General features: G+C 42.2%; 1 protein-coding gene across 2 annotated transcripts in view; it reads left to right on the forward strand.

The window, feature by feature from the left end:
* Positions 1–25,855, forward strand: part of KDM2B (lysine demethylase 2B) — a 170,058-nt gene that overhangs the window by 32,209 nt on the left and 111,994 nt on the right. For both annotated transcript variants that reach the window (XM_034790646.1, XM_034790644.1), the window contains exon 5: positions 22,900–23,078. In XM_034790646.1, coding sequence (XP_034646537.1) covers positions 22,900–23,078 — 179 coding nt within the window. The remainder of the gene's footprint in view (positions 1–22,899; positions 23,079–25,855) is intronic.

Genomic DNA, 25,855 nt, shown 5'->3' on the forward strand with positions numbered 1-25,855 from the left:
GAGGAAAAACTCAGCTATAGTTTAATAACTAATAGGGCCTTATAACTTCATTCTGTAATGCAGATCTGAATGCTAGTTCTGAAGGGCAGAATGTCATTGCCATTTGTCATAAAATGCTTTACAGTTTCAAGAAGAGTGTTAGCGTCTACCTAATTTTCTTCAAACTTACTGTTTAAAAGGGTAAAAAATGTTGTTTTATTTTCATTTAGTTATTGTGTTCTCTTCATGAATTGTGTTGAAAAACTTTGTTGCTTTTGTCTTTGCTCACCAGGGAACCATTCATAAACATATAAAAGGGTCTAATGCCCTCTTGAATTAAATCCGTGCATCTAGATACAACATTAAAAACTAGACAGGACAAAGCACTAGAAACTGTATTGTTGACAACAATCCTCCCTGGGTCCCAGGGGATGATGGACCTAATAGATCTCTTCCATCTGTGATTTCTATGATTCTATCAACTCTTGCAGTCCTGGCTGCAGCTTTTGATCTCGGAGCAGAGGATTAAAGGAAAACCAAATGCCTATGTTCACATTCCTTTGCTTTCTTTCTTGGGAGCAGATGAACAGATTTGTACCTAGATTTTGCTTCTGATTTGGCATTTGAAATGCCAAGAAATAGAAGTTGAGCCAAAAATCTCAGTTGCAAATTGAGCATTTAAAGAAATATGAGTAATGGCTTATGCGTCAACTGTGAGTTTATAATTGTGTTTTACTGACATAGATAAAGGGAGAAACTGTAACATAAGATCCTTGACATTCTGAATGGAAAGGACCTTTTAAATGGAAGTCTGTGGCCCCTGCAAGTGCAGGATTAAGTCTTCCATTTTGCTCTTTGATTAGTAAGACAGACTGCACTCAGTCATGTCTGCCGTAAAGAAAGTCTTTATACCATAACTGGTGAAGACATTAAGGCTCTGATTTTACTCCCAGTGAAGTGCGTGGCTAAACTGTCATTTGCTAAAGTGGGAGAAAACTTGGGCCTGAAGGGTGAAATGAATAGTAGTTCATAGAGCTTGGAGCATACTGTGCATTACTGTAATAGTGGAGAGTATGCTTCACAGACTCTGTGTGATGCCATGCTTCACAATGGGGCATGGTAAATAGTATTATTTTGCTTTTACAAAGGAGCAAACTGAGGCAGAGAGATGAACTGATTTGCCCAGGTTTATGCAGCAAGTCCATAGCAATGTAAGGAACAGACCCCCTGGTTAGGCGTGAGCCAGAGTGACATCGTTCTCCCACTACAAGAAAGGGACCAAGTGACCTTCTCTGTTGGATCATATGAACTGGAACCATAAACTCCCTGAACATTAAATCTCACCAAATGAGGGTCAATCCATCCTCATCATCATATCCACTCATTATACTCCACACCCGAACATAGCCACTGTATGAACTTCATACCTTCATATCTCAATGCCTGTACTTTGACCCATCAACCTTTTACCCCCAGTCAGGGATATTGCAGATTATGTATTCCTTATGCCACCGGATCTTAAACCAGACTTTGCACCCTCGATAATCTGTACGTTATTCCCTGATAACCAGAAACTTCTATGCTCAAATTCTGTTAACTTTTTTTTTTAACATCATCTTAATAAAATTTTTAAATTTGTAACCATTAGATAACTCTTTCATCCGTGTGCAGTGTGTGTGTGATTAATATATAACCTTTCTGTGAGCCTGATCATGGCCTCTCCTGTGCAGAGAAGAAAGAGGGCATAAGACACCCCTTAGTTAATTTAGGCAGGCAGATTTTGTTTACCCAAGTTGAATGTGGTCAGGGCAAAAAGGGTTAACTCCTGCCTCCCCCCCACCCCTGCCCCCATGACAGTAACTTTCAGTTTATATTTAATGGCCACAACCTGTCAAGAGCTCAGTTGTGTCTCTCTCAACTAGTCATTCTGTTATTAAATATTTGTATTGCAGTGGTCCCGAGCAGCCCCACTTAAGATCAGAAACACTTGCTCTTGTTGATTTACAAATATGAAGGAAGACAAAGACCCTGCCCCAAATTATTACACTGTGAGAAGATGTGCAATAATAAAAGGGTGGGGAAGAGGGGTGTAAGAAGCATATATACACATTTTAGATATATAAATCTGCTGTTTTTATATAAATTGCTAAAGTAAGTATCACCATCTCTATCTGCTCCTCATCGTTGTTCATTAATTGGTGGCTCTGCAGAAGTAGGTCTTGTGGTGAGATCTGAAGGACAGGGTAGTGGCTCTGCAAGTCACATCAGGGAAGGACATTCCATGCCTTAGGCAGCATGGAAGAAAGTGCAGAGACAGTTACGAGAAACCAGTACACCTCTACCCCGATATAACGCGACCCGATATAACACGAATTTGGATATAACACGGGTAAAACAGTGCTCCAGAGGGGCGGGGCTGCGCCTTCCGGGGGATCAAAGCAAGTTCGATAGAACGCGGTTTCACCTATAATGCGGTAAGATTTTTTGGCTCCCGAGGACAGCGTTATATCGGGGTAGAGGTGTATTTTCACTTTCTGGTTCTTGGGCACTAGCACAGTATAAGTCGAGCTGGGCTGTGCAGATCTGTTTCTACTTTGTGCTAGTAGTAGTCCAGTCTGGGACTTCTAGGATTGCTATCGTCCAAAAAAATAAGCCCTTCCCTGTACTCTGGATAACTGCTTCCTAAAACATTTTGGTTCAGTCCTCCTGTGTGTTTGCCGCTCCTCTGGTTTTGGTCTTGTCTGAAAATTGTATCATGGTTGAATTCACACCAAACTCTAAAGTGAGTTGGAGAGATTTGAGCAGTGGGGTTTGGGCAGAACTAGGGAAACATACACCTCTACCTCGATATAACACGACCCAGTATAACACGAATTCGGATATAACGCGGTAAAGCAATGCTCCGGGGGGGCGGGGCTGCGCACTCCGGTGGATCAAAGCAAGTTCGATATAACGCAGTTTCAGCTATAACGCGGTAAGATTTTTTGGCTCCCGAGGACAGCATTATATCGAGGTAGAGGTGTAGTTTATAAATGTACAGTCCCACACTCAGGAAGATGAATTAAACAGTGCAGATATAAAACGGGATGAAGTCACATGACCAAGCTGTATAGAAAAGGACCTTTGCCATGCAAAAAACGTTTTCTCATTTCTCCTTAATACAAGTCTGTTACTTTTTCCATTGAGCTGATGCTCAGGTTGTGTCAATGGAGGTTTGGAATTGGGAACTGGGAGGTGGGTTGGGGATCTTTTCTTTGGAGGAACTGTGCCATAAGGAGGGGAACCTAAAATTAAATTTAGGTCATGCAGGGAGGGAATAAGTCTGCCCCCAAATCCTTATGCAAGTTTTGATTCAGACTGGTTATTCTCCCTGCATATGTAGGTTTTGTCCTGTCAGTGGGAGAGCCATATATAAAGGGGAACAGAAGAGCTGAGTCAAAATTTTCTAGGCTGATCTTACAGAAGGCTTTTGTCCTTGGTGTGTGAAAATATGAATGTGAAATATTTCCATTTATGGTAACATTTATCCTCTTCTTGTTCATGCCAATGCTGTTTGTGTTCCAGAGTATGAATGGGTATGTGCTACTCTCTGGGTTCTGCTTTCTTGTTATCCTGCAGTATCACAATTCTGCAATGTCCACTTTGCAGACATTGTGGGAGGATATTTAAATGTGAATGAAAGTGTGAATTAAAAAAGGTAATTTAAAGGAACCTGTTCCATTGTTTCTTGTCATTTAAAAAAATACAACCCAAGGGTTTTACAAAATCCAAGTTTTGGGCCTAATCTGACGGTGTTACGTAGAGACATAGACATTGGAATAGACCAGGGATAGGCAACCTATGGCACGCGTGCCGAAGGTGGCACGCGAGCTGATTTTCAGTGGCACTCACATTGCCTGGCCACTGGTCCGGGGGCTCTGCATTTTAAATTAATTTTAAATGAAGCTTCTTAAACATTTTAAAAACCTTATTTACTTTACATACAATTGTTTAGTTATATATTATAGACTTATAGAAAGAGCCCTTCTAAAAACGTTAGCATGTATTACTGGCACGTGAAATCTTAAATTAGAGTGATTAAATGAAGACTCGGCACATCACTTCTGAAAGGTTGCCGAACCCTGGAATAGACTATGGAACTGGTTCCAAACAGATAGCCTTCACCCTAACACAGGAGGAGGATCAGGAACATAACTAACTAATTAAGAGTTGTTGCCTCATTTTGTAGCTGTGTTCAGGACATGAACCAGGCACGGCCACTAGTGGTGTATAAGGAGCAGTCTCCTTAACCCTTCCAGGGCTGTACTGAAGTTATATTGGGGCCCCTGGAGAAAATTTAAACAGGGGCTCCTACATCCTCCACAAGATCCTGAAAACTACATTCTTCCACAGAAGGGTTCTTAGGAAATAAGGCTTTCAGGGTTTGCTGCTCCTGAAGCTTTCTACTGTCCAATCTTGCAATAAGATCCACATGCATACAGGATATTGAAGCAACTTTGGTGAAGATAGGTTTGCTTCAAAACTGAGAAAAAGAGCCAGTCACAAAGTTTACGGGTATTTGGATCGGGGATTTTGGCCATGCTCTTTTGAAAACGGTTCTCTCCTTATGCTATAGTACTGTAGTAGTCTTCTTCCCCATATCTTCCCTAGGATCATCCTAACTGAGTTTAAATAATTGCTTCCCGTTTTTCATCTAGTTAGTGTCACAGATTGTGTTACCTGCATTCTTCAGATGAAGCTGTTGATGAAGTCCCTCTATGATCTCTTTTATTATTTTTCCCTTTCGAGTCTATTTTTTGGTCAAGTTTGGAGTGATTTGTCCAGAGGGAGAAGCTGCTAAAATCAGCATCTTGTAATACTCCCTTTAAGGTTAATCTTATAATTTTCTTTGCTTTACAATTCTTCAATTTATTCCCCTTCCATGTGTTCCCCAAACAGTGCTCTTAATAAGCACCCCCTTGTAACATAGGACTTACCTCCACTCTCAAAGCCCAGGATGGTATTAAAAAAGAGAGAGCAGCCTCCCTTGTGAATCACTTTCCAAAAATAGTAACTAGGTCAGCACTTCTAGTCTCAGAATTATTCACTTTGCAAAACTCAGTGGGCCAGATTCTTCCTGGTATAAATCCAGTGACTTCAGTGGAGTCACATCCGGGAGGAATTTGGCTCACTGATGTGTTAATCTGGCTAACAGTATAGTGGTATCCCCCAGTGGATGATTGAAATTAACTCTTTGAAAACTGGTTTCAGAGTAGCAGCCGTGTTAGTCTGTATCCGCAAAAAGAAGAACAGGAGTACTTGTGGCACCTTAGAGACTAACAAATTTATTAGAGCATAAGCTTTCGTGGACTACAGCCCACTTCTTCGGATGCATATAGAATGGAACATATATTGAGGAGATATATATACACACATACAGAGAGCATAAACAGGTGGGAGTTGTCTTACCAACTCTGAGAGGCCAATTAATTAAGAGAAAAAAAACTTTTGAAGTGATAATCAAGCTAGCCCAGTACAGACAGTGTGATAAGAAGTGTGAGAATACTTACAAGGGGAGATAGATTCAATGTTTGTAATGGCTCAGCCATTCCCAGTCCTTATTCAAACCGGAGTTGATTGTGTCAGTTTGCATATCAATTCTAGCTCAGCAGTCTCTCGTTGGAGTCTGTTTTTGAAGTTTTTCTGTTGTAATATAGCCACCCGCAGGTCTGTCACTGAATGACCAGACAGGTTAAAGTGTTCTCCCACTGGTTTTTGAGTATTTTGATTCCTGATGTCAGATTTGTGTCCATTAATTCTTTTGCGTAGAGACTGTCCGGTTTGGCCAATGTACATGGCAGAGGGGCATTGCTGGCACATGATGGCATATATCACATAGGTAGATGTGCAGGTGAAAGAGCCCCTGATGGTATGGCTGATGTGATTAGGTCCTATGATGATGTCACTTGAATAGATATGTGGACAGAGTTGGCATCGGGGTTTGTTACAAGGATAGGTTCCTGGGTTAGTGGTTTTGTTCAGTGATGTGTGGTTGCTGGTGAGTATTTGCTTTAGGTTGGGGGGTTGTCTGTAAGCGAGGACAGGTCTGTCTCCCAAGATCTGTGAGAGTAAAGGATCATCTTTCAGGATAGGTTGTAGATCTCTGATGATGTGCTGGAGAGGTTTTAGTTGGGGGCTGAAGGTGACAGCTAGTGGTGTTCTGTTATTTTCTTTGTTGGGCCTGTCTTGTAGGAGGTGACTTCTGGGTACTCGTCTGGCTCTGTCAATCTGTTTTTTCACTTCAGCAGGTGGGTATTGTAGTTTTAAGAATGCTTGATAGAGATCTTGTAGGTGCTTGTCTCTATCCGAGGGATTGGATCAAATGCGGTTATATCTTAGAGCTTGGCTGTAGACAATGGATCGTGTGGTGTGTCCTGGATGGAAGCTGGAGGCATGTAGGTAAGTGTAGCGGTCAGTAGGTTTCCGGTATAGGGTGGTATTTATGTGACCATCGCTTATTAGCACAGTAGTGTCCAGGAAATGGACCGCTTGTGTGGATTGATGTAGGCTGAGGTTGATGGTGGGATGGAAATTATTGAAATCATGGTGAAATTCCTCAAGGGCTTCTTTTCCATGGGTCCAGATGATGAAGATGTCATCAATGTAGCGCAAGTAGAGTAGGGGCGTTAGAGGACGAGAGCTAAGGAAGCGTTGTTCTAAGTCAGCCATAAAATTGTTGGCATATTGTGGGGCCATGCGGGTACCCATAGCAGTGCTGCTGACTTGAAGGTATATATATATGAAGTGGGCTGTAGTCCACGAAAGCTTATGCTCTAATAAATTTGTTAGTCTCTAAGGTGCCACAAGTACTCCTGTTCTTCTTTTTTCTTTGAAAACTGAGAGAGACTGGGAAGGGAAGTAATATCTTTTATTGGATCATCTTTTGTTAGTGTAAGGGACAAGCTTTTGAGGTTCACAGAGTTTGTCCTTTCTACCAACAGAAGTTGGTCCAATAAAAGATATTACCTCACTCACCTTGTCTCTCTCATACCCTGGTACTAACACAGCTACAACAACACTACAAACAACCTTCAAAAACTGACATTTTCCAGGCTGCCAGCCACATGAATTAACAGACAGTCTGCATTTTCCTCACTCTTGTGTGTTTTAATATAATGTTTGGTTTGGGTATATTATAATAATCTATTGATCTGCATTAAGTGAACACTGGTGTGTTTGAATGTTCAACCTTAATGTCACAAAATTAAAAAGTGAAGGTCCCAAAGCAACACGACCAGACCAATTTCACACATAGGCCACAAAGAATGTTGGATGACTGTGCCATCAAATGTATTATTTAAAGCCTGTGTGAAATAAGACGCCATATTTATAAAATCAATCTCCAAAGTATTGACTTTAATTTTGTAGTAATGACATTAGCCATTTGTGATGCTCTCCCTCTTAAATAAGGCAATTCCTATAGAGCATATGGGGGCTCTATTAATTGTCATCGGGGCTAGCTAGTGTAAACCACAAAGTTAGTTTCCTAGGAGGTAGTTTGTGGATTATTTTTAAATCATTGCTTAATCTAGTATAAAATCCTTCTAAAGATAGAAGTCATTGGAGAAAGCTTGTGGGAAGAAGCTTTGATAGCTATACAGTTCGGGGATTCCTTTTAAAAAAAAGTTGGATAAGAAGGGATTTCAGCAAACAAGCTTGATCCCCTTTCTCCACCAGCCCCTATTTAAAAGCTCGCAGGCACCTGCAGGAAAACCTGCTTATTTCTATTGCTCCATTTTTTCTGTGTGTGTGCATCTTGTTTGTTGTGTGCAACTTGAAACTCCCAGGGAAATGCAGATAGGGCACAGTTTGTAACCTGAATGGTTTTGTCTTTGCCCCGCTGACCCCTCTGGATGTTGAAATGTCATTTAAGAGATTGACTTCAGCATACAGGCTGTGCTTTGTCTCTCTCAACTAATCATATTTTGTAACTAAAATTAATGTTTAATCCACAGATAAAGTCACTTCTCCACCTAAAAATAACTAATATTGCTGGGTTTTGCCTGTCCTGGGAGGCATGTAATTGTACTGTCTCTTTCTCACGTTTTTTTTAGGCTCACTTAAAATGAGTTTTAAAATTCTGATGAGCTACATAATATCTCTTGATATAATTACACGGTGGGAATTGTCCCTTCTGAGTAGTTTTCTTTGTCCCTTTGAAAGAGCTAAAGGGCATAGGATTAGCAGATCAAATCATTGCTTCAACCAGACAGGTATTCTGCTCCTGAAGCACAAGACTGGGTATGCAGTTGTGACGTTATTGATATAATCTGGGACCATATAGAACATGGTTGCAACCAAAGTCCTGTAGTGGCACCAAATCTTGTATAAAGGGGGTCAAATGAGGTGTCTAAGACAAGGTTATGGTTCACTGGTTATAATTATGCTGTCTATATGTGTGTATCAGTTTTGTAGTTGAAGTTATAAATATTGGCTCTAAACTGTCTGTATTTCAAACTTATGCTATGCTTCTGGGAGACATCCCAGACAAGTTGGTGTTAGCTCTGCCTAGCCTGCTTGATGGCCTATTAAGACCATCAGCTATACAATTGACCCATGGAGAGAAGGCAGATACGCCTTGCAACTCAGCAAAGTATGCAGGGACTGGCCCAAGTGACTCCAGACTCCATTTTGCTGTAATTTTCCACAGTAAGGACAAAGAGGTGTTCTTACACCTGGAAAGGATGATAAAAGGCTAATGCCTCTCCTCCATCTGGTCTTCAATCCTGCTTCTTACCTCTGGAGGGACTTTATTTCTCACACCATAGCTGGGGACTTGATCAGCATCGTTTAGCTCTTCAGGAGTCCTAGGCCTATGCTACACTTAAAATTTAGATGGACATATCTGTGAGGGGTGTGAAAAATCCACCCACCTGACTGATGTAGCTGTGCTGACCTAACCTCCTGGGTGGACGCAGCTGTGTCAACAGATGAATGCTTCCATCAACATAGCTCCTGTTGTTTGGGGAGGTTGTTCCTACACTGATGGAAAAATCCCTTCTATTAGTGTAGGCTGCATCTGTACTGTGGAGTTAGCAGTTAGGCTAGCATCGCTGCAGCGACATGGTTATGCCGGTATAATCTCTGTAGTCTAGAAATACCCTGTCAGATTCTGTCATCTCTCAATTTAATGACAGGTTTCAGAGTAACAGCCGTGTTAGTCTGTATCCGCAAAAAGAAGAACAGGAGTACTTGTGGTACTTGTTAGTCTCTAAGGTGCCACAAGTACTCCTGTTCTTCTTTTTTCTCAATTTAATGTTTTAGAACCACAAAAAAGATCAGGGGAAAGAAAAGACCTAATCACTTCATCCCTCCATGCTTGTTAAAACTTTTTGAGGGGTTAGCTTGGTCAGCATTTGTGCTGGCAACTAGTATGCTAGTCCAAGTAAAACTGGAATAATAGAAGAGTGGTCACTTTGGCAACCAGTAGCACTGGTGACCTGCACCATTGTAACTCTTTTGTTACTAATGTTTCTACTTGTGTAGAAGGCCAGTTCTCTATCTAATATTTGCCATCTGAATTTAATTATCTAAACTTGCTGGAACTTCACATGAGTGTTTTAAAAGAAGTACTTCTCAAATATCTATCCCTACTCTCCCTGTAAATCTACCTTGCAGACAGTTGGGAGGGTAATTTTGGTCAGAGCCTGCATAACTCTCTTATGCCAGGCACATGTTTTGAATTACAGTTCATTTCCTTAATCTTTGCAGTAACATGTACCTTGCTAAAATAAAAATACTGTTTGGTTAATGTCTGAACTGCTACATTGTCATCACTGCTAACTTGAACAATATCAGAAGAGAGAATTAAACACAGGTTTCCTTCAAGCTAGCAAAGAGTTCTTGGCTGTGGGAGTATGTGGAGGTCATGCAATGTCAAAATCTTCCATGGCATCCCAATGAACAGTCTGTCAAAGTGTGTGCAGTGTTTAATATTGCATGTCTATAGTATTTTCTATTTGAGGATCTTGGATCACTTCATAAGTGTAAATGAACGTATCCTGGAAGGATATATGAGGTACTATCACTGCAGACGGGCAAGCAGAGGCAGAGAGAGATTAAGGGCCTTGCTTTTAGAGGGCCTGTGTGCCCACAATTTCAGTTGAAGTCAATGAGAGCTGCCAGAAACTTTGTATTCCTGAAAACGAGACCCTAAATGGTTAGGCTTGCCTTTGGTTACTCAAGATGCTCTTTCTACCTTTGGATTTTATACTGCCTCTCATCACTGTAGTATCTTGGCACCTTCTCCATAAAACCATTAGCAATAACGAAGTCCCTCCTGGACACCAAGGCTCTTTCATAGAATATCAGGGTTGGAAGGGACCTCAGGAGGTCATCTAGTCCAACCCCCTGCTCAAAGCAGAACCAATCCCCAGACAGATTTTTGCCCCAGATCCCTAAATGGCCCCCTCAAGGATTGAACTCACAACTCTGGGTTTAGCAGGCCAATGCTCAAACCACTGAGCTATCCCTCCCCCGTCTTTTTAGGGTAAAAACTCTGCTTGGGATATTTATTTGTTACAGCTCTTTCTTCCTCTGTGTCTGTGTGTATAGATGAGGGTGTGTCAGTGTTGTGTCTTTCTTGCTATGGTGAAAGAGATTTTTTCAACATTTCCTATTGATGAGACTCTGCATTTGCCTGTTCTCCTCTGAAAGTTTTGTCCCATAGCCAGATCCCCTTGACCGAGAATCCTTTGTCCCTATTTCTCTCTCTTCATTGTGGGCTTTATGATCTGCATTATCCCAGAGGGCTGCAGCTGTCTGGGCAATTAATAGATTGAAATTTTCAGGCAGAGCCAGAAATAGAACCCAGTTACCCTTCCTCCTTGTCCTAGGGTTTGACTGCAAAACTATTCTTCCTCCTCTAAAAAAGAGTACCTGTAATAACAGGAGGTTATAATAGTTGCTCCAGAAAGAAACATTAAGGTATAGTCATTAAATGATTCACCATAAATCTGAAGTATCTTCACTTTTTAAACAATTGATTAGCCTAGTTAGAGAGATTTTCAGCTTAGTCCCAGAGATTCACTAATGTGCATCATGGTTCTAAACGCTAACGGCAGACACTCTCTTAAGGATTTTAAATCCCCCCCCATTTTATGGAAACATTCTCCCCACAGCTCCATGACTCCAGAGGCAGTCAGTTCTTTTCTTTCATATGTGCAAGGGTATGAACAGTAAAGTGTGTATTGTGGTTTGTGTCAGAAGCATCCAACCAGCAGATATAAAGGAGCCTGTTGACTCAACTGAGGCCCTGGGATTTCCATTATAGAAGCGTAATAGCTACCAAAGGGGAGAAGGGAAAATGTGAAATTCAGGCTCTCTCTTTGTTCTAATTTGTGCTAGCATAGGAATTCCACAGTCTGTTACTTGAGAAGATTTTGTTATTACTAAAAAGATTAATATTAATTTTATGTGAATAATCATCATGGTTCAAGTTTTTTTTTTTTTAATACAAAAATTTAAAAAGCCCCCAAAAAACAAAACCAGTCACCTAGAACTGGATTGGCACTTTCTCTCAAAACGAAAACCAGTTTGAGCTTGGCTTTGAAAATCCCCTCTATATGTTTGTAATCCCAACAAAACCCCATTGGGCTAGTGAATGAGAACTGGCAAGTGAAAGTGACAATTTTGTTTTCATTAGTCAATATGAGTGAAATTCAGAAAGTAAACTGGACAGTAAAGACTTTTTGAAACTGTACTACAGTAGAACCTCAGAGTTACAAACATCTCGTGGATGGAGGTTGTTCGTAACTTTTTCAAAAGTTTACAAGTGAACATTGACTTAATACAGCTTTGAAATTTTACTATGCGAAGAAAAATGCTGCGTTTAACCATCTTAATTTAAATGAAAGAAGCACAGAAACAGTTCCTTACCTTGTCAAATATTTTTTTAAAACTTTATCTTTATTTTTTTAGTAGTTTACGTTTAACACAGTACTGTACTGTGTTTGCTTTTTTTTTTTTTTTTTTGGTCTCTGCTGCTGCCTGATTTCATACTTCTGGTTCCAAATGAGATGTGTGGTTGACCGGTCAATTCATACCTCTGGTGTTCGTAACTCTGAGGTACTACTGTATTTGTTTTATTGAAAAGAGTCATTCAAATTCTGGACTCATAGACTTTAAGGTCAGAAGGGACCATCATGGTCATCTAGTCTGACCTCCTCCACACTGCAGGCCACAGAACCTCGCCCACCCACTCCTGTATTAGACCCATCACCTTTGGCTGAGTTACTGAAGTCCTCAAATAATGATTTCAGGTTACAAAGAATCCACCATTTACATTAATTGAAATCTGCAAGTCACCTGTGCCTCATGGGGCAGAGGAAAGTGAAACCCCCCAAAGGATCTCTGGCAATGTGATCTGGGGGGAAATTCCTTCCTGACCCCAAATACAGCGATCAGTTAGAGCCTGTGCATTTGGGCAAGACCCACCAGCCAGACACCTGGGAAAGAATTCTCTGTAATAACTCAGGCCTGGTCCACACTAACCCCCCACTTTGGACTGAGGTACGCAAATTCAGCTACGTTAATAACGTAACTGAATTCGAAGTACCTTAGTCCGAACTTACCGCGGGTCCAGACGCGGCAGGCAGGCTCCCCCGTCGATGCCGCGTACTCCTCTCGCCAAGCTGGAGTACTGGCGTCGACAGCAAGCACTTCCGGGATCGATCCCAGAAGATCGATTGCCTGCCGCCAAACCAGGAAGTAAGTGTAGACCTACCCTCAGAGACTTCCCCATCTAGTGTCCCATCATTGGCCATTGGAGATATTTGCTGTTAGCAGTCGCAGATTGGCTACATGCCATTGTAGGCAGTCTCATCACACCATCCCCTCCATAAACTTACCAGGCTCAGTCTTGAAACCAGTTAGATTTTTTGCTTTCACTGACTTGCATCTGAAGAAGAGAGGTTCTTACCCACGAAAGCTTATGCTCCCAATACTTCTGTTAGTCTTAAAGGTGCCACATGACCCTCTGTTGCTTTTTGTAGGGAAAATAGATTACTTCAGTCTCTGTTACCGTCAAACTAGCATTTCACTTATTTTAAAAAAATAATTGCCCCAAACCATGTGTTATCACTGTGGGGTGCAGTAGGGATTTGGACCAGTATTGTAGGATAAAGGAATACTTTTTATCAGCATTCCTATTAACGCTCAGTATTAACCTATTAACACTAAATTCCTTAATCTGTATAAATTAATTTTCTCAATATTAAACCTATTTCCTATTAAATAGTAGAGCCCTTTGCCAGGAATACCCTTTGGAAGGAATTGATGTCTCAAATAATGGAAAGGATACGGTAAAAAAAAAAAAAAGGTTAGAAAAACTTTAAATCCCAATTTCCCCTCGTCCCCCAAAAACACAATACAAAAAACCTTATATCACTTCTCCTCTCCTCCTTCTCTGTATGTTGTCTAGTTAGGTTGTAAACTGTCCATGGCAGCGCTTCGCCTTACTGTAGAGAAGTGGTTCACAACCTTTCCAGACTACAGTACCCCATTCAGGAGTCTGATTTGCTTGTGTATCCCAGTTTCACCTCACTTAAAAACTGCTTGCCTACAAAATCAGACATAAAAATACAAAATGTCACACTATTACTGAAAAATTGCTTACTTTGTCATTTTTACCATATAATTATAAAATAAATCAATTAGAATATAAATGTGTACTTACATTTCAGTGTGATACGTACCGTGTAACAGTATATAGAGCAGTATAAACAAGTCATTGTCTGTATGAAATTTTAGTGTGCACTGACTTCTCTAGAGCTTTTTATGTAGCCTGTTGTAAAACTAGGCAAATATCTAGATGAGTTAACTTACCCTCTGGAAAACCTCTGCAAAGCCCCAGGAGTACACATACTCCTGGTTGAGAACCACTGCTGTAGAGTACTTAGTACATTTGTATGCTATATTAAATATAAGCAGTGTCCTAAAAATGACTGGCTGTCATATGAAAACATTTTCCTCCCTGATGTTTTCTCAGTCTGATGTTTACTCCAAAAGCTCATCTTGGAATTAGAGTGTATGTTTTTGATAAGTGTAAAGATATTAATTGGCTCTGTAAGGTGTCACTCAGAGCATTATTCACTTTAAGCCTCTCTCTTTAGTCCAGTCCCATAAAATGCAGGTTTCATGAGACTTTTACTGGCTCAGAGCATGACTACAGGAAGAGCTTAAGTACCATAACTTTTGTTACATGAAAAACCTAATCACATGGGTTATTGCAGTTTGGCAGTTTTATGGCACATAATAAAATTGCAGACATCCGGGTGAGGGAAGGTGCATGACAGGTACTTTTAAAGTTACATCACCATAAGAAGGAAAGACTATAACCTCTCTGTGCAAAGGCTCTTTCTTCTGCAGGCCAGCCCTATAGTGGCACTGTGAGGGCTGAAAGTAGGAACTGGGTGGGGACAGACATTTGGAAGGGGATGGATAATGAGAAAAAGCAAAGAATTGCAAAGAAGCTGGTTGATGGCTTTGAAATATTTCTTCAGTAATGAGGGGTTAAACTGCACCCTCAGGTTGGGAAAATGCTGGGGCATGCAATTATTATTGTTGTAGATGTGCAGGAGAGGTTTGTGAAAGTGTCCTTGTTAAAAACTCTTGTTAAAACTCTATTTTCCTTTGTTCTTTAATGCCCCCTGGTGGATCCTGTAGCTACTATATAGATTAATTTCATTTGTTACTCTTTGTTGCTAAAATCAGGAAGTGTCGACCCCTGTGCTGATCACTGGGGTTGAGCGAGGACCTTTGGAACCCACTTTCCTAGGGATTATTCCCCTCCCAACTTGTGTGTGGTATTTCAGTGCTTTTCCACAGCATAGAGGAATATATGCTTGCCTTACTAGGAAAGGTCAGGTGAAGTGTAGCTGTGTATGGGATCAACACCCCACACTCTTTCAGAGTAGCAGCCGTGTTAGTCTGTATCCGCAAAAAGAACAGGAGTACTTGTGGCACCTTAGAGACTAACAAATTTATTAGAGCATAAACTTTCGTGGACTACAGCCCACTTCTTTGGATGCATATAGAATGGAACATATATTGAGGAGATATATATACACACATACAGAGAGCATGAACAGGTGGGAGTCATGCTCTCTGTATGTGTGTATATATATCTCCTCAATATATGTTCCATTCTATATGCATCCGAAGAAGTGGGCTGTAGTCCACGAAAGCTTATGCTCTAATAAATTTGTTAGTCTCTAAGGTGCCACAAGTACTCCTGTTCTTTTTACCCCACATTCTTGTCCAACTAACTGGTGAACTTGGGCTTTTTGGAGCCCTGCCAAAACACTGATTAACAGAGATGTCCCACAGTAAGTGACATAAATATCAGAAGGCTATTGCAGCTTGATTTCTGAAGTTCAAGCCCCTCTGAAAGAGTTTTTTTCCAGCTAGCATTGTCTCACATGAGTTTGGCTCCTAATTTCAGCCAGCTCAGCATCCTCCAGGCACAGCCCTCTACACGTAGTGAGGATTATAACTAATTCACTTCAGGTAGGCTCAACCCCATCGTGGACCAGTTTTTGGATCATCCCTACCCATAGGGCACATGGTCTTGCCTCTACTCAGGGAGACAAATTTCACCCTTTACTTGCCAACCCATGCAAAGGGTCTATACGTTTGAGGGAAGAGACCTAATATGCTGGACAGAAAACACAAGAGGAAGATTTCCCTCTGATTCACCTTGGTCATCACTTGCTCACATATTCTGGTCACCTATTACATATTCCAGATTTGTTCAATCCCCACTAATATCAATGTGAGTTCCATACCTGGAAAGAGAGCAGAACATATTGAGGACTGGAGACATGTTGCCTGGATAATACTCTCATGCCATTTAAGGTCAAAAGTGGGGGCGTAGCTTTCCTCCAGTTGGAAACTTAGATAAAGTTGAAGCGCCTGCTCCACCAGCTCAGGATTAGGTATATATAGTCCCCTCATGGCTATCTCCCTCTGGCGAATTGTTACACTATGCAGTAAAGAAACACAGTATGGCTACCAACTGCAGTGCCGATAGAGGAGAATTTTGCCAAATGACTTGGGGCTCAGATCCAGCAGTTCCCAGGAACCTTTGTTAAGCACACTTCATTTTCTGGAATGAATCTAGGCAAAATCATTCACAAAATATGCTTTGTAGAGACATTTGCTGCAGCAAGTGAGGCACCTGTAATTAGTAGTAGTGCCAGGAATTGCAGCTCTTCCCCTCCATAGTTGTGAATAACAGTTGCCTACTGTTGCCCCCTAGAAAGTGTGTATTACCAACAGGCAGGGATTAGGTAGTAGGAGAAAATTTTCAAAGCAAGATAGCGATAGCATGGTCTAGTGTTTAAAGCACTGGAATGAGAGTCAGGAGCTCTAGGTAAGGCATTTTCCCTCTCTGCAACTCAGCTTCCCCATCTGTATGTAATGGGAATAAAGATATCCCTCTAAGAGTAGTGTTATATTTAATTTATTAATGTTTGTGCAGTGCCTTGCTAACCTATAGGAGCTACAAAGGGAGAGCGTATTTGTATAGTTTGTCCATGTTTTTTCTTGAATCCCTGTAATATGGATTATGCCAGCACTGCAGACCAGAGCAACCACAACAGATTTTGTGTGTCCATAACATCATCCTTGATTCCCTCTTTTGCTTCCTGGTTCACATTTCTACAGCTAAACTCTTTTTTTCTCCTTATTTGCTTTCTTTTGTTTCTAGGGGGTGGTGAAGAGCTTGTACCTCAGTTACTCTCCTTCTGCTCCTCAGAGGATTAGTTTGTGTTCCATGAATAAGCAGCATCACATGTAGAAGAGAGAGATTTATTTTCTATGAAGTAAAATGCCTTCCCTTGCAGCCTCAGCATCATTGTAGCTTTCTGCCTCTAAATCGAAGCCAAGCCTGCTGCAGAAAAAAACAACAACCCTTCCCCTTAACACAGTAACAGTCAGGCTTGCCCAACCACGGGTTACATGGGCAACTTTACAGGAGCCCAAGGGCTACATAGTATAATAGCAAATCACAGGCAGCTTCCCGAGTCTGTAATAGAATGTGTGCTCTTTGAGGACTACAGCTCCCAGCATGCAGTGCTCCATGTGGAGCTGAGTGGTATGATGAAGCATTCCACCTGTGATCTGTTGTCGCTGGAGCCTACCCTGCCTTATTAATTATGGGTACATCTACACAGCAATTTAATACCCGCAGCTGGCCTGGGTCAGCTGAATCAGATTTGTGGGGCTCGGGCTGCAGGGCTGTAAAATTACTGTGTAGATGTTTGGGCATGGGCTCCAGCCAGAGCCCAAATGTCTACATCGCAATTTTTAGGCCCACAGCCTGAGCCCCGTGAGCTTGAGTCAACTGAGCTAGCCCAGCCGTGGCCATGCCACAGGTCTTTTATTCCAGTGTAGATGTACCTTATAAGGGTGGCTATGTCCCACATTGCAGAGCATTATGGTCTGCATTTGTCCAGCAGGCTGGACTTTGGGTGCCCATGCCTTAACTTATTCTTGGTTAGCTGATATCTGGGAGCTGGCTAATTTTTAGGGACTTGATTAATTTTTGGAGACTCTGTGACAGAGACAAGGGGGTGATTTGTGGACCCTGGAGATGGTCAGAGTTGGGAGACCAGGATGAAATAAATCCTGACCTGACCTGCCTCCCAAAACCTGGAATCTATCTCGGCTGCTTTCCAGCACTCTTGACCTGTCTGTTCTTACTACTGGTTTCTAACTCCTTTCCCTTTCCTGTGGATGGGAACCAATGGTGGAGGAGCAGGGTGTTATCAGGAGGTAAGAGCTGAAATCAGCATGAAACCCAAGCAACGAGGAGGTGGGTGGAGAGCATGAGGCCAGTAAGCCCACATGGTGGAGGATGGAATGTTCTTGCACCTTCTGGTGATACTGTTGTAGGGAGGTTGAAAGGGTCTTGTTCTCTCTGGGGGAGGGAGGCGGGACTCCATTTAGGGAAAGAGGAAGGCTAGGTAATAAAGAAGAGTATGGTACTCTTATCTTCCTCATCTCAGTCCAAAATGGTGAAGAAGGGAGTATTCGGATACTTATCTTGAGTGTTCAGATGGTTGATCTAAAGATAACTACGCCATCCTGAGATTGCTTTTCTTTTAGACTGTGCCTTGCATTGCCATCAAGACTGCACTCTAGTCTTCAGGGTTACAAACAGTCCCAGCAAGGTTAGCTCCTCAGTCTACAGCATCACTCCCTGACACAGCTCAGAATTATATCCTTTGCCTTAAGGGCTGCCAGTCTCTATGTGTCCTCTCATTGCCTTGTGTCCTTCCGGATCTATGCAGCCTTCAATAGATAGATTGGTTCTTTGAGCCCTGTTTGCACCCCCTATTGCTGTCTTTGGAAGTGCCACCTCCTGTGGAGGATGGAGGGAAGTCTCTCTCCACTGGTTTTACTGATCCTCTTGTCAAATTTTTCTTCCTCTGCCAACAGGGATGGCCTTACAGCTTTAATGAGGTTGTGCAGGGTTTACCTATACAAGGCACCAGATTTCCAGAAATTGATTTACTAGTGATTGCCAGAAGGTCTGGCTCCTTTGTATTATTTTAACTGTTTTCCCATCCTACTTGTAATGAGCCTGTGAAGAGAACATGTCAGCTCGTTAGTGAGTTGGACAAGAGTCTGAATGTAAAGTTTAGTCTCCTTAAATTTTGCATCCTTGTAATATAACATAAATTACAATGAAATATCATCAGTTGGAGCTAAATTTTCAAATCTTGTGGGCCAAATAGTGCCTGCCAATAGTATGTGCATGAACACTGCATTCACATACACCACTTTTGATGGTTGTTATATTGAACCATGGATGTACATTGCACTGCACAATGCCGATAACAACAGAGTTCCTGCGCTAAAGGAGCTTACAATCTAAGTTAGGATGAGAACAAAGAGGAGGTTAAAGGTTAAAGGAAAGATTACAACAGGTCATGGTGAAAGGTAAACTCTCAGGTTGGAAGGAGATTACTAGTGGAGTTCCTCAAGGATCAGTCTTGGGACCAATCTTATTTAATATTTTCATTAATTACCTTGACACAAAAAGTGGGAGAGTGTTAATAAAGTTTGTGTATGACACAAAGTTGGGAGTTATTGCCAATAGAGAGGAGGAACAGAATATCATACAAGAAGATTTGGACAACCTTGGAAACTGGAGTAATAGAATTGGGATGAAATTTGATAGTGCTCAGTGCAACTAACAAGAATTTTTGCTATAAACTGGGGACTTACCAATTAAAAACAATAAAGAAGGAGAAAGACCTGGGTGTGTTGATCAATCACAGCATGAGTGTGAGCAACCAATGTGACGTGGCCATGGGAGAGGCTAATGCAATCCTAGGATGCATCAGACAAAGTATTATTGCCAATAGAGATAGGGATGTGTTGTTACCATTGTACAAGGAACTGGTGAGACCTCGTTTGGAATACTGTGTGCAGTTTTGGTCTCCTGTGTTTAAGAAAGATGAATTCACACTGGAACAAGTGCAGAGGGAGGCTACTAGGATGATCAGAAGAATGGAGAACCTACGTTACTAGAGGAGATCTAAGTAGCTTGTTTAGTCTAACAAAGCAAAAAGGATTTTTAAACAAAAACAGTCTGTGTGCATGTGTATGTTATCTAAAGCCCTACCATCCTTCGATGGTGACCTAGGCAGGCCTAGCTTCTCTGACACCCAGTTCAAGGTCCTGTGTCTCAGGCCATGTCTACACTACAGACTTTGGTCAACGCAAGTTAACTTGGCATAAAGCTGCTGCAGTTAGTGTATTGCTTGTGCACATGCACACTTGGGTCCTTGAGTTGCCGCTGCGCGTAGTTACCAGGAGTGCTTATGTCAATGCACAGCATGGTGTACCGAGGTTAGGTACCCCTGTGTGCAACCCGCCACTGTCCAGCGTGCTGTCTTTTGGGAATTTTTGTCAATTCGTCATGGGGCAGAAATGAGTCGCGCAGGGGTGACTGAGAGCAAGGGTTCAACTTTGCAGAGGGCAACTTTCTCCATCCCATAATGTCATGTATATCCCACACCACCCTTCTTACTGCTTATTGACACTTCTGCTTCAGTGCTTGTACCACTCGCAGCACCAGCCAGGGTGATTGTGGTCTACCAGTGGTGAGGGAAAGGAGGAGGGAATTGCTTGGTTGCATGAAACTATGAGTTTAGGGCAATGGCACTGAATAATGGCACCATTTTCCATAGGCAGTGGTGATTTTAGTTGATATCTCACTCCTGAGGATAACAAAGGCACAGAGAGCACTGCTGCTGCTGGCATCCCAAAGCTGCCTGGACCCATTTGCTGCTAACCTGTTTACTGCAATGACACCTGCTGAAGTTAGTGCTGACTGGTGTGGGAAAGAGCCCTATCACGGAGGAAGAAATAAGGCTGCCATCCCAAAAAACCTTTGGGAGAGGACGGCAGAGTACCTCTGCAAGAGTTTCATAGAGATCTCTCAGGAGGATTCAATGGACATGCCTGTGTACAAACTTCTTCACATGGCTCCACAAACAAACTGCTCCACAATTGCCCCCCTTATCTAACTCTACGGGGAGGTGAAAAGCAAACAACGTTACCTCTCTTTGTTGTACCGCTACCTCTTCTAGTTCAAGTAAATTAATGAAAAGTTGATAGCTGTGTCCTCTTTAGTTGGGGTTGCCATCAGGACATCATTGTAATGGGAAGTACAATTACACACTTACGTGAGGTTCCTTCCCCTGCATTGGGCTTACCCATGTTTGACTGCTGGAATTGATTGGACTCTGGTGGAATCTCAAATGGGTTCTGGCTCATGGCATAGCTAGAAAGATTGCATGTCCCCCATTCCCCACTACCTCCTCCTCCTTGCTGTTCATGCCAAGGACTTTTGGCTCTGGATCCTCGGATGCATCCATGGTGGTTTGCAAGGTGGTTGTGGGGTCTCTGCCAAGTATGTCATGCAGATCTTTGTAAAAGCAGCAGGCTTGCGGCTTGGTACCAGATCAACTTTTGGCCTCTCTGGCCTTCTGATATGCCTGATGCAGTTCCTTCACTTTCATGTGGCACTGCCACTGGTCCGTGTCATACCTCTTCTCCTGCATCCTCCAGGCAATCTGCTCATAAATGTCTGTAGCTGTGCTTGCACAGCCTTTCCTCCCCACATGCCTGGGAGATCCAATATCTTATGTCTACTTGTAGTCAGAGTGCATATGGAGGATGTAGTTTGGCATGATCAGCTTGGCAGTAACTGCAGGGCTACTGGGACTGACCCAGATGTATGTGCTATAAATCTTTCTCTTTGGTTATGAAACTTTATGGAATTGGGTTCCTTTCCAGAATCATTATCAAGTCTGTCAATGGTAACACCAAAGGATGTTTTTAATAAAGTCATACAATCCAAACTGTCATTCTTGCTGAAATATTGCTCCCAAGCACACAATGGGCCTGGAGCTGTAGTTATTAATGAGTCTCTCTGATGGCATTTGCAAACCTTTCATTTAGTTTTAATGCATTTTATTTAGAATTATTTCTTCAGATATGGAAACTGTATTGGAGGGTGTTTTTTGGATGGTGATGAATTTATTTTCTGAAATCCTTCTTTCTTGGAAATAAGGCATGTCTCTCTTGGGTTCACTCTCCCTCAAACACAAATGAGCTGCTAATTAGGCCTAGTCTACACTTACCGGCTGGTCCGGAGGCACGCCATCGATGTTCTGGGATCGATCCCGGAAGTGCTCACAATCGACGCCGGTACTCCAGCTCGCCGAGAGGAGTATGCGGCGTCGACGGGGGGAGACTTCCGGCCGCGTCTGGACCGCGGTAAGTCCGGACTAAGGTACTTCGAATTCAGCTACGTTATTAACGTAGCTGAATTTGCGTACCTTAGTCCGAAGTCCGGACTAAGTGTAGACCAGCCCTTAGACTCTCATAACTTCTGGGAGAGATGAAACCTCCTAGTGGCCAAAGAGGATTGAATGAAACTGAAGACTGCTGAAACTGCTGTTCAGTATTCCGGAGCTAATGGGACTTGTGCATATGCCACTTGAGGAGCTGAAAATAAGCTTGTATCCTGTGAGCCAAATAGAAGGCCCAATCCTATGAAGTGCTTAGTGTCCTCTCCCCCAGCCCCCTTTACTTTACAATAAAGTACTTTACAGACTTTACAGAGGTCAAGTAGGAATTTTTCAGAGCATTCAGAATCCCAGAGGTGATGCTCAGCACCTCAAAGGGTCAGGCTCATACATGGCATTTTTCTTTTTGTGGACTATTTTGACCACACTGTAGTAAAGGCATCTTGGATGTTTAGAAATGTAGAGAACTATCTATTTATCTTAGCTACTTCTGTGGCCCCCATTACCATAGTATCTGAGCTCCACAATTTTTGATGTACACCTTTACCCCGATATAACACTGCCCTCGGGAGCCAAAAAATCTTACCGCGTTATAGGTGAAACTGCATTATATTGAACTTGCTTTGATCCGCCAGAGTGTGTAGTCTCTCCCCCCCGGAGCGCTGCTTTACAGCATTATATCCGAATTCGTGTTATATCAGGTCGCGTTATATCGGGGTAGAGGTGTATTTTTCCTCACAACAACCTCTGTGAGGTAGGGAGGTAATATTGTCCCCAATTTACAAATGGGGAACTTAGGCACAGAAATCACACAGGGAGTCTGTGGTGGAGCAGGGACTTGAAACCTGGTATTCCAAGTCCCAGGCTGGTGCCCTTCCTCTCTGCTGTCTCACTTTGTGCTGTCTAAGACCAGAGAGTGGGATGATTTGGGTTCCTCTCCCCTGTTGCCAGCTTCACTGGGATTCCCCAGAAGCCTCAAGTTGTGGTTGCCCTGGACTTACGAATTCAAAATAAAACAAAAGAAATGTTTTCAAAGTGATCTGTGTGTTTGCAGGAAGCCGTCGAATTGTGGATGTGATGGATGTGAACACGCAAAAGGGCATTGAGATGAGCATGTCTCAGTTTGTGAGATACTATGAAACACCAGAGGCTGAACGTGAGAAGCTCTACAATGTCATCAGCCTGGAGTTCAGTCATACAAAGCTGGAGAACATTGTCAAGCGCCCCAATGTGGTAAGGGGTCCTGTCATTTTGTTGTTTATTTTTAGCCTCTTCACAGTCACCCAGCAGCTTTACAGTATTGCACGCTCTGTATACATAGGACACAAATTCCACAGCCCTTATGCGGGGGCCGATCCGTTCTCATGACACTGTTGTAGCTGGTGTTACAAGATATTTACACACCAGATACGCTAAAGATTCATATGTCCCTTCATGCTTCAGCCACCATTCCAGAGGACATGCATCCATGTTGATGACGGGTTCTGCTCGATAACAATCCAAAACAGTGTGGACCGATGCATGTTTATTTTCATGATGTGAGTCAGATGCCACCAGCAGAAGGTTGATTTTCTTTTTTGGTGGTTTGGGTTTCTGTAGTTTCCGCATCAGAGTGTTGCTCTTTTAAGACTTCTGAAAACATGCTCCACACCTCGTCCCTCTCAGATTTTGGAAGGCACTTCAGATTCTTAAACCTTGGGTCGAGTGCTGTAGCTATTTTAAGAAATCTCACATTGGTACCTTCTTTGCGTTTTGTCAAATCTGCAGTGAAAGTGTTCTTAAAATGAACAATATGTGCTGGGTCATCATCTGAGACTGCTATGACATGAAATATATGGCAGAATGCGGGTAAAACAGAGCAGGGGACATACAATTCTCCCCCAAGGAGTTCAGTCACAAATTTAATTAACGCATTGTTTTTTTAACGAGTGTCATCAGCATGGAAGCATGTCCTTTGGAATGAAGGCCGAAGCATGAATGGGTATACAAATATTTAGCATATCTGGCATGTAAGTACCTTGCAAAGCTGGCTACAAAAGTACCATGTAAATGCCTGTTCTCACTTTCGAGTGACATTGTAAATAAGAAACGGGCAGCGTTATCTCCTGTCAATGTAAACAAACTTGTTTGTCTTAGTGATTGGCTGAACAAGAAGTAGGACCGAGTGGACTCGTAGGCTCTGAAGTTTTACATTGTTTTGGTTTTGAGTGCAGTTATGTAACAAAAAAAAAATTACATTTGCAAGTTGCACTTTCACGACAAAGAGCACTACAGTACTTGTATGCGGTGAATTGAAAAATAGTATTTTTTGTTTATCATTTTTACAGTGCAAATATTTGTAATAAAAATAATATACACTTTGATTTCAATTACAACACAGAATACAATATATATATGAACATGTAGAAAAACATCCAAAATATTTAATAAATTTCATTTGGCATTCTGTTGTTTAACAGTGTGAGTAAAACTATGATTAATAGCAATTAATTTTTTTAATCGCAATTAATTTTTTTTAATTAATCGCGTGAGTTAACTGAGATTAATCAACAGCCCTAGCTCAAATAGCTGCAACTTCTATCAACTCCAATACTTAGGACATCTGTCTTTACCCAGGCAGGTTGCTGTTGTTATTGATAGCAGGACTGAAGCCTAGGGAAGGGGGTGAGCTTCAGAGTCTGCACTCTGGCCCAAGCTGCAATTTCAAAGCACTGTTTATACAGTTATTTTTAGAGCATTGGCATGAGCCCAGGGTTATGAGTTCAATCCCTGAGGGGGCCATTTAGGGATGGGGCAAAAATCTGTCTGGGGATGGGTCCTGCTTTGAGCAGGGGGTTGGACTAGATGACTTCCTGAGGTCCCTTCAAACCCTGATATTCTATGACATATTAAGTCTGCCAATCTGGGCTGAGAGGGTCACTCCAAAATGCTGTGTACACATGCCCCAATTGACACCATAATTATAGAATTAATTCCCTGGAGGTTGAGGGTTGTGTGAGAGCTCCAGCATGCTCTCTGCCCACATAAAACAGAGGCTGTGGGTTCAGATTGCAAATCAGGTGAATGCCAAGGATAGCAATATCTGGATGCAATAATTGTATCAGGATCTCAGCTATCTCGCCACTATCTGTGAAGACCAATTCTGTGTCACATATGGCCATGGTATTTATGGAATTGGTATGTTTGGTATTTCTCTGGGCTGAATTATCTCCCATTGGCTCCCTCTGCTATCTACAATACCTGGTAGAGATGGGAAGTTTACTAGCACATACAATTCTTGCAAAATTGAATGTTGGGTCTGCCTCTCTATTGGGAAGCCAATCCTGCAGATCATACCATTGTGGAAGTCCTCTAGGGGGACACAGGCAAAGGACTGGCTCATACCAGTAGCATCCTTGAAGGTCCTTTGAAAGGACCCACTGGTAAGGATGCTGAATGCAGTGATGACCTTTACTGGGATTGAGAGGACATGGCTCCTCTGGGTTGGCCTCTCTAGCCCCCATTACAGCAGCTCATTACAGAAGTGGTGGATGGCTTCAGAGGTGAACCTGTATCATTTTGTGACCTGTGCCTCAGTTAGGTCTTGCAAAGTCCTCTGAGGCTTATTGATCCTCTTAGGATGGTAAGAATGACACTTTTGAGTTTCAAATTCTTTTACATATTGCCTCCTTTCCCTGAGTTGTCTTCTGCTCCACTGTGGTCAAATGTTGTACTACAGCCTCTGTCTTGTGCTTGACCCTCTTTTGTCCTCCCTTTTTCGAAACCTGGTTTGTGTGCCCCACCCATTTAATAGAGTTTAAGGTCTGATGGGCCATTACGACTTTCTGCATAACACAGGTCAGAGAACAATGAACCATAGATTTATCCCTGCTTCACATGCCATGCTGGGATTTGAACCCATTCCCTATGGCACTCAAAGCAGCAATTATTTCAATAGTCCACGAAGCTATCTCGACTCTCCATATCCTTCCCTTCATCTCTACCCAATTCCCTCTCACTCTGTTTTGCTC

Source organism: Trachemys scripta, chromosome 15 (assembly GCF_013100865.1).
Source record: "Trachemys scripta elegans isolate TJP31775 chromosome 15, CAS_Tse_1.0, whole genome shotgun sequence".
NCBI lineage: Eukaryota > Metazoa > Chordata > Testudines > Emydidae > Trachemys > Trachemys scripta.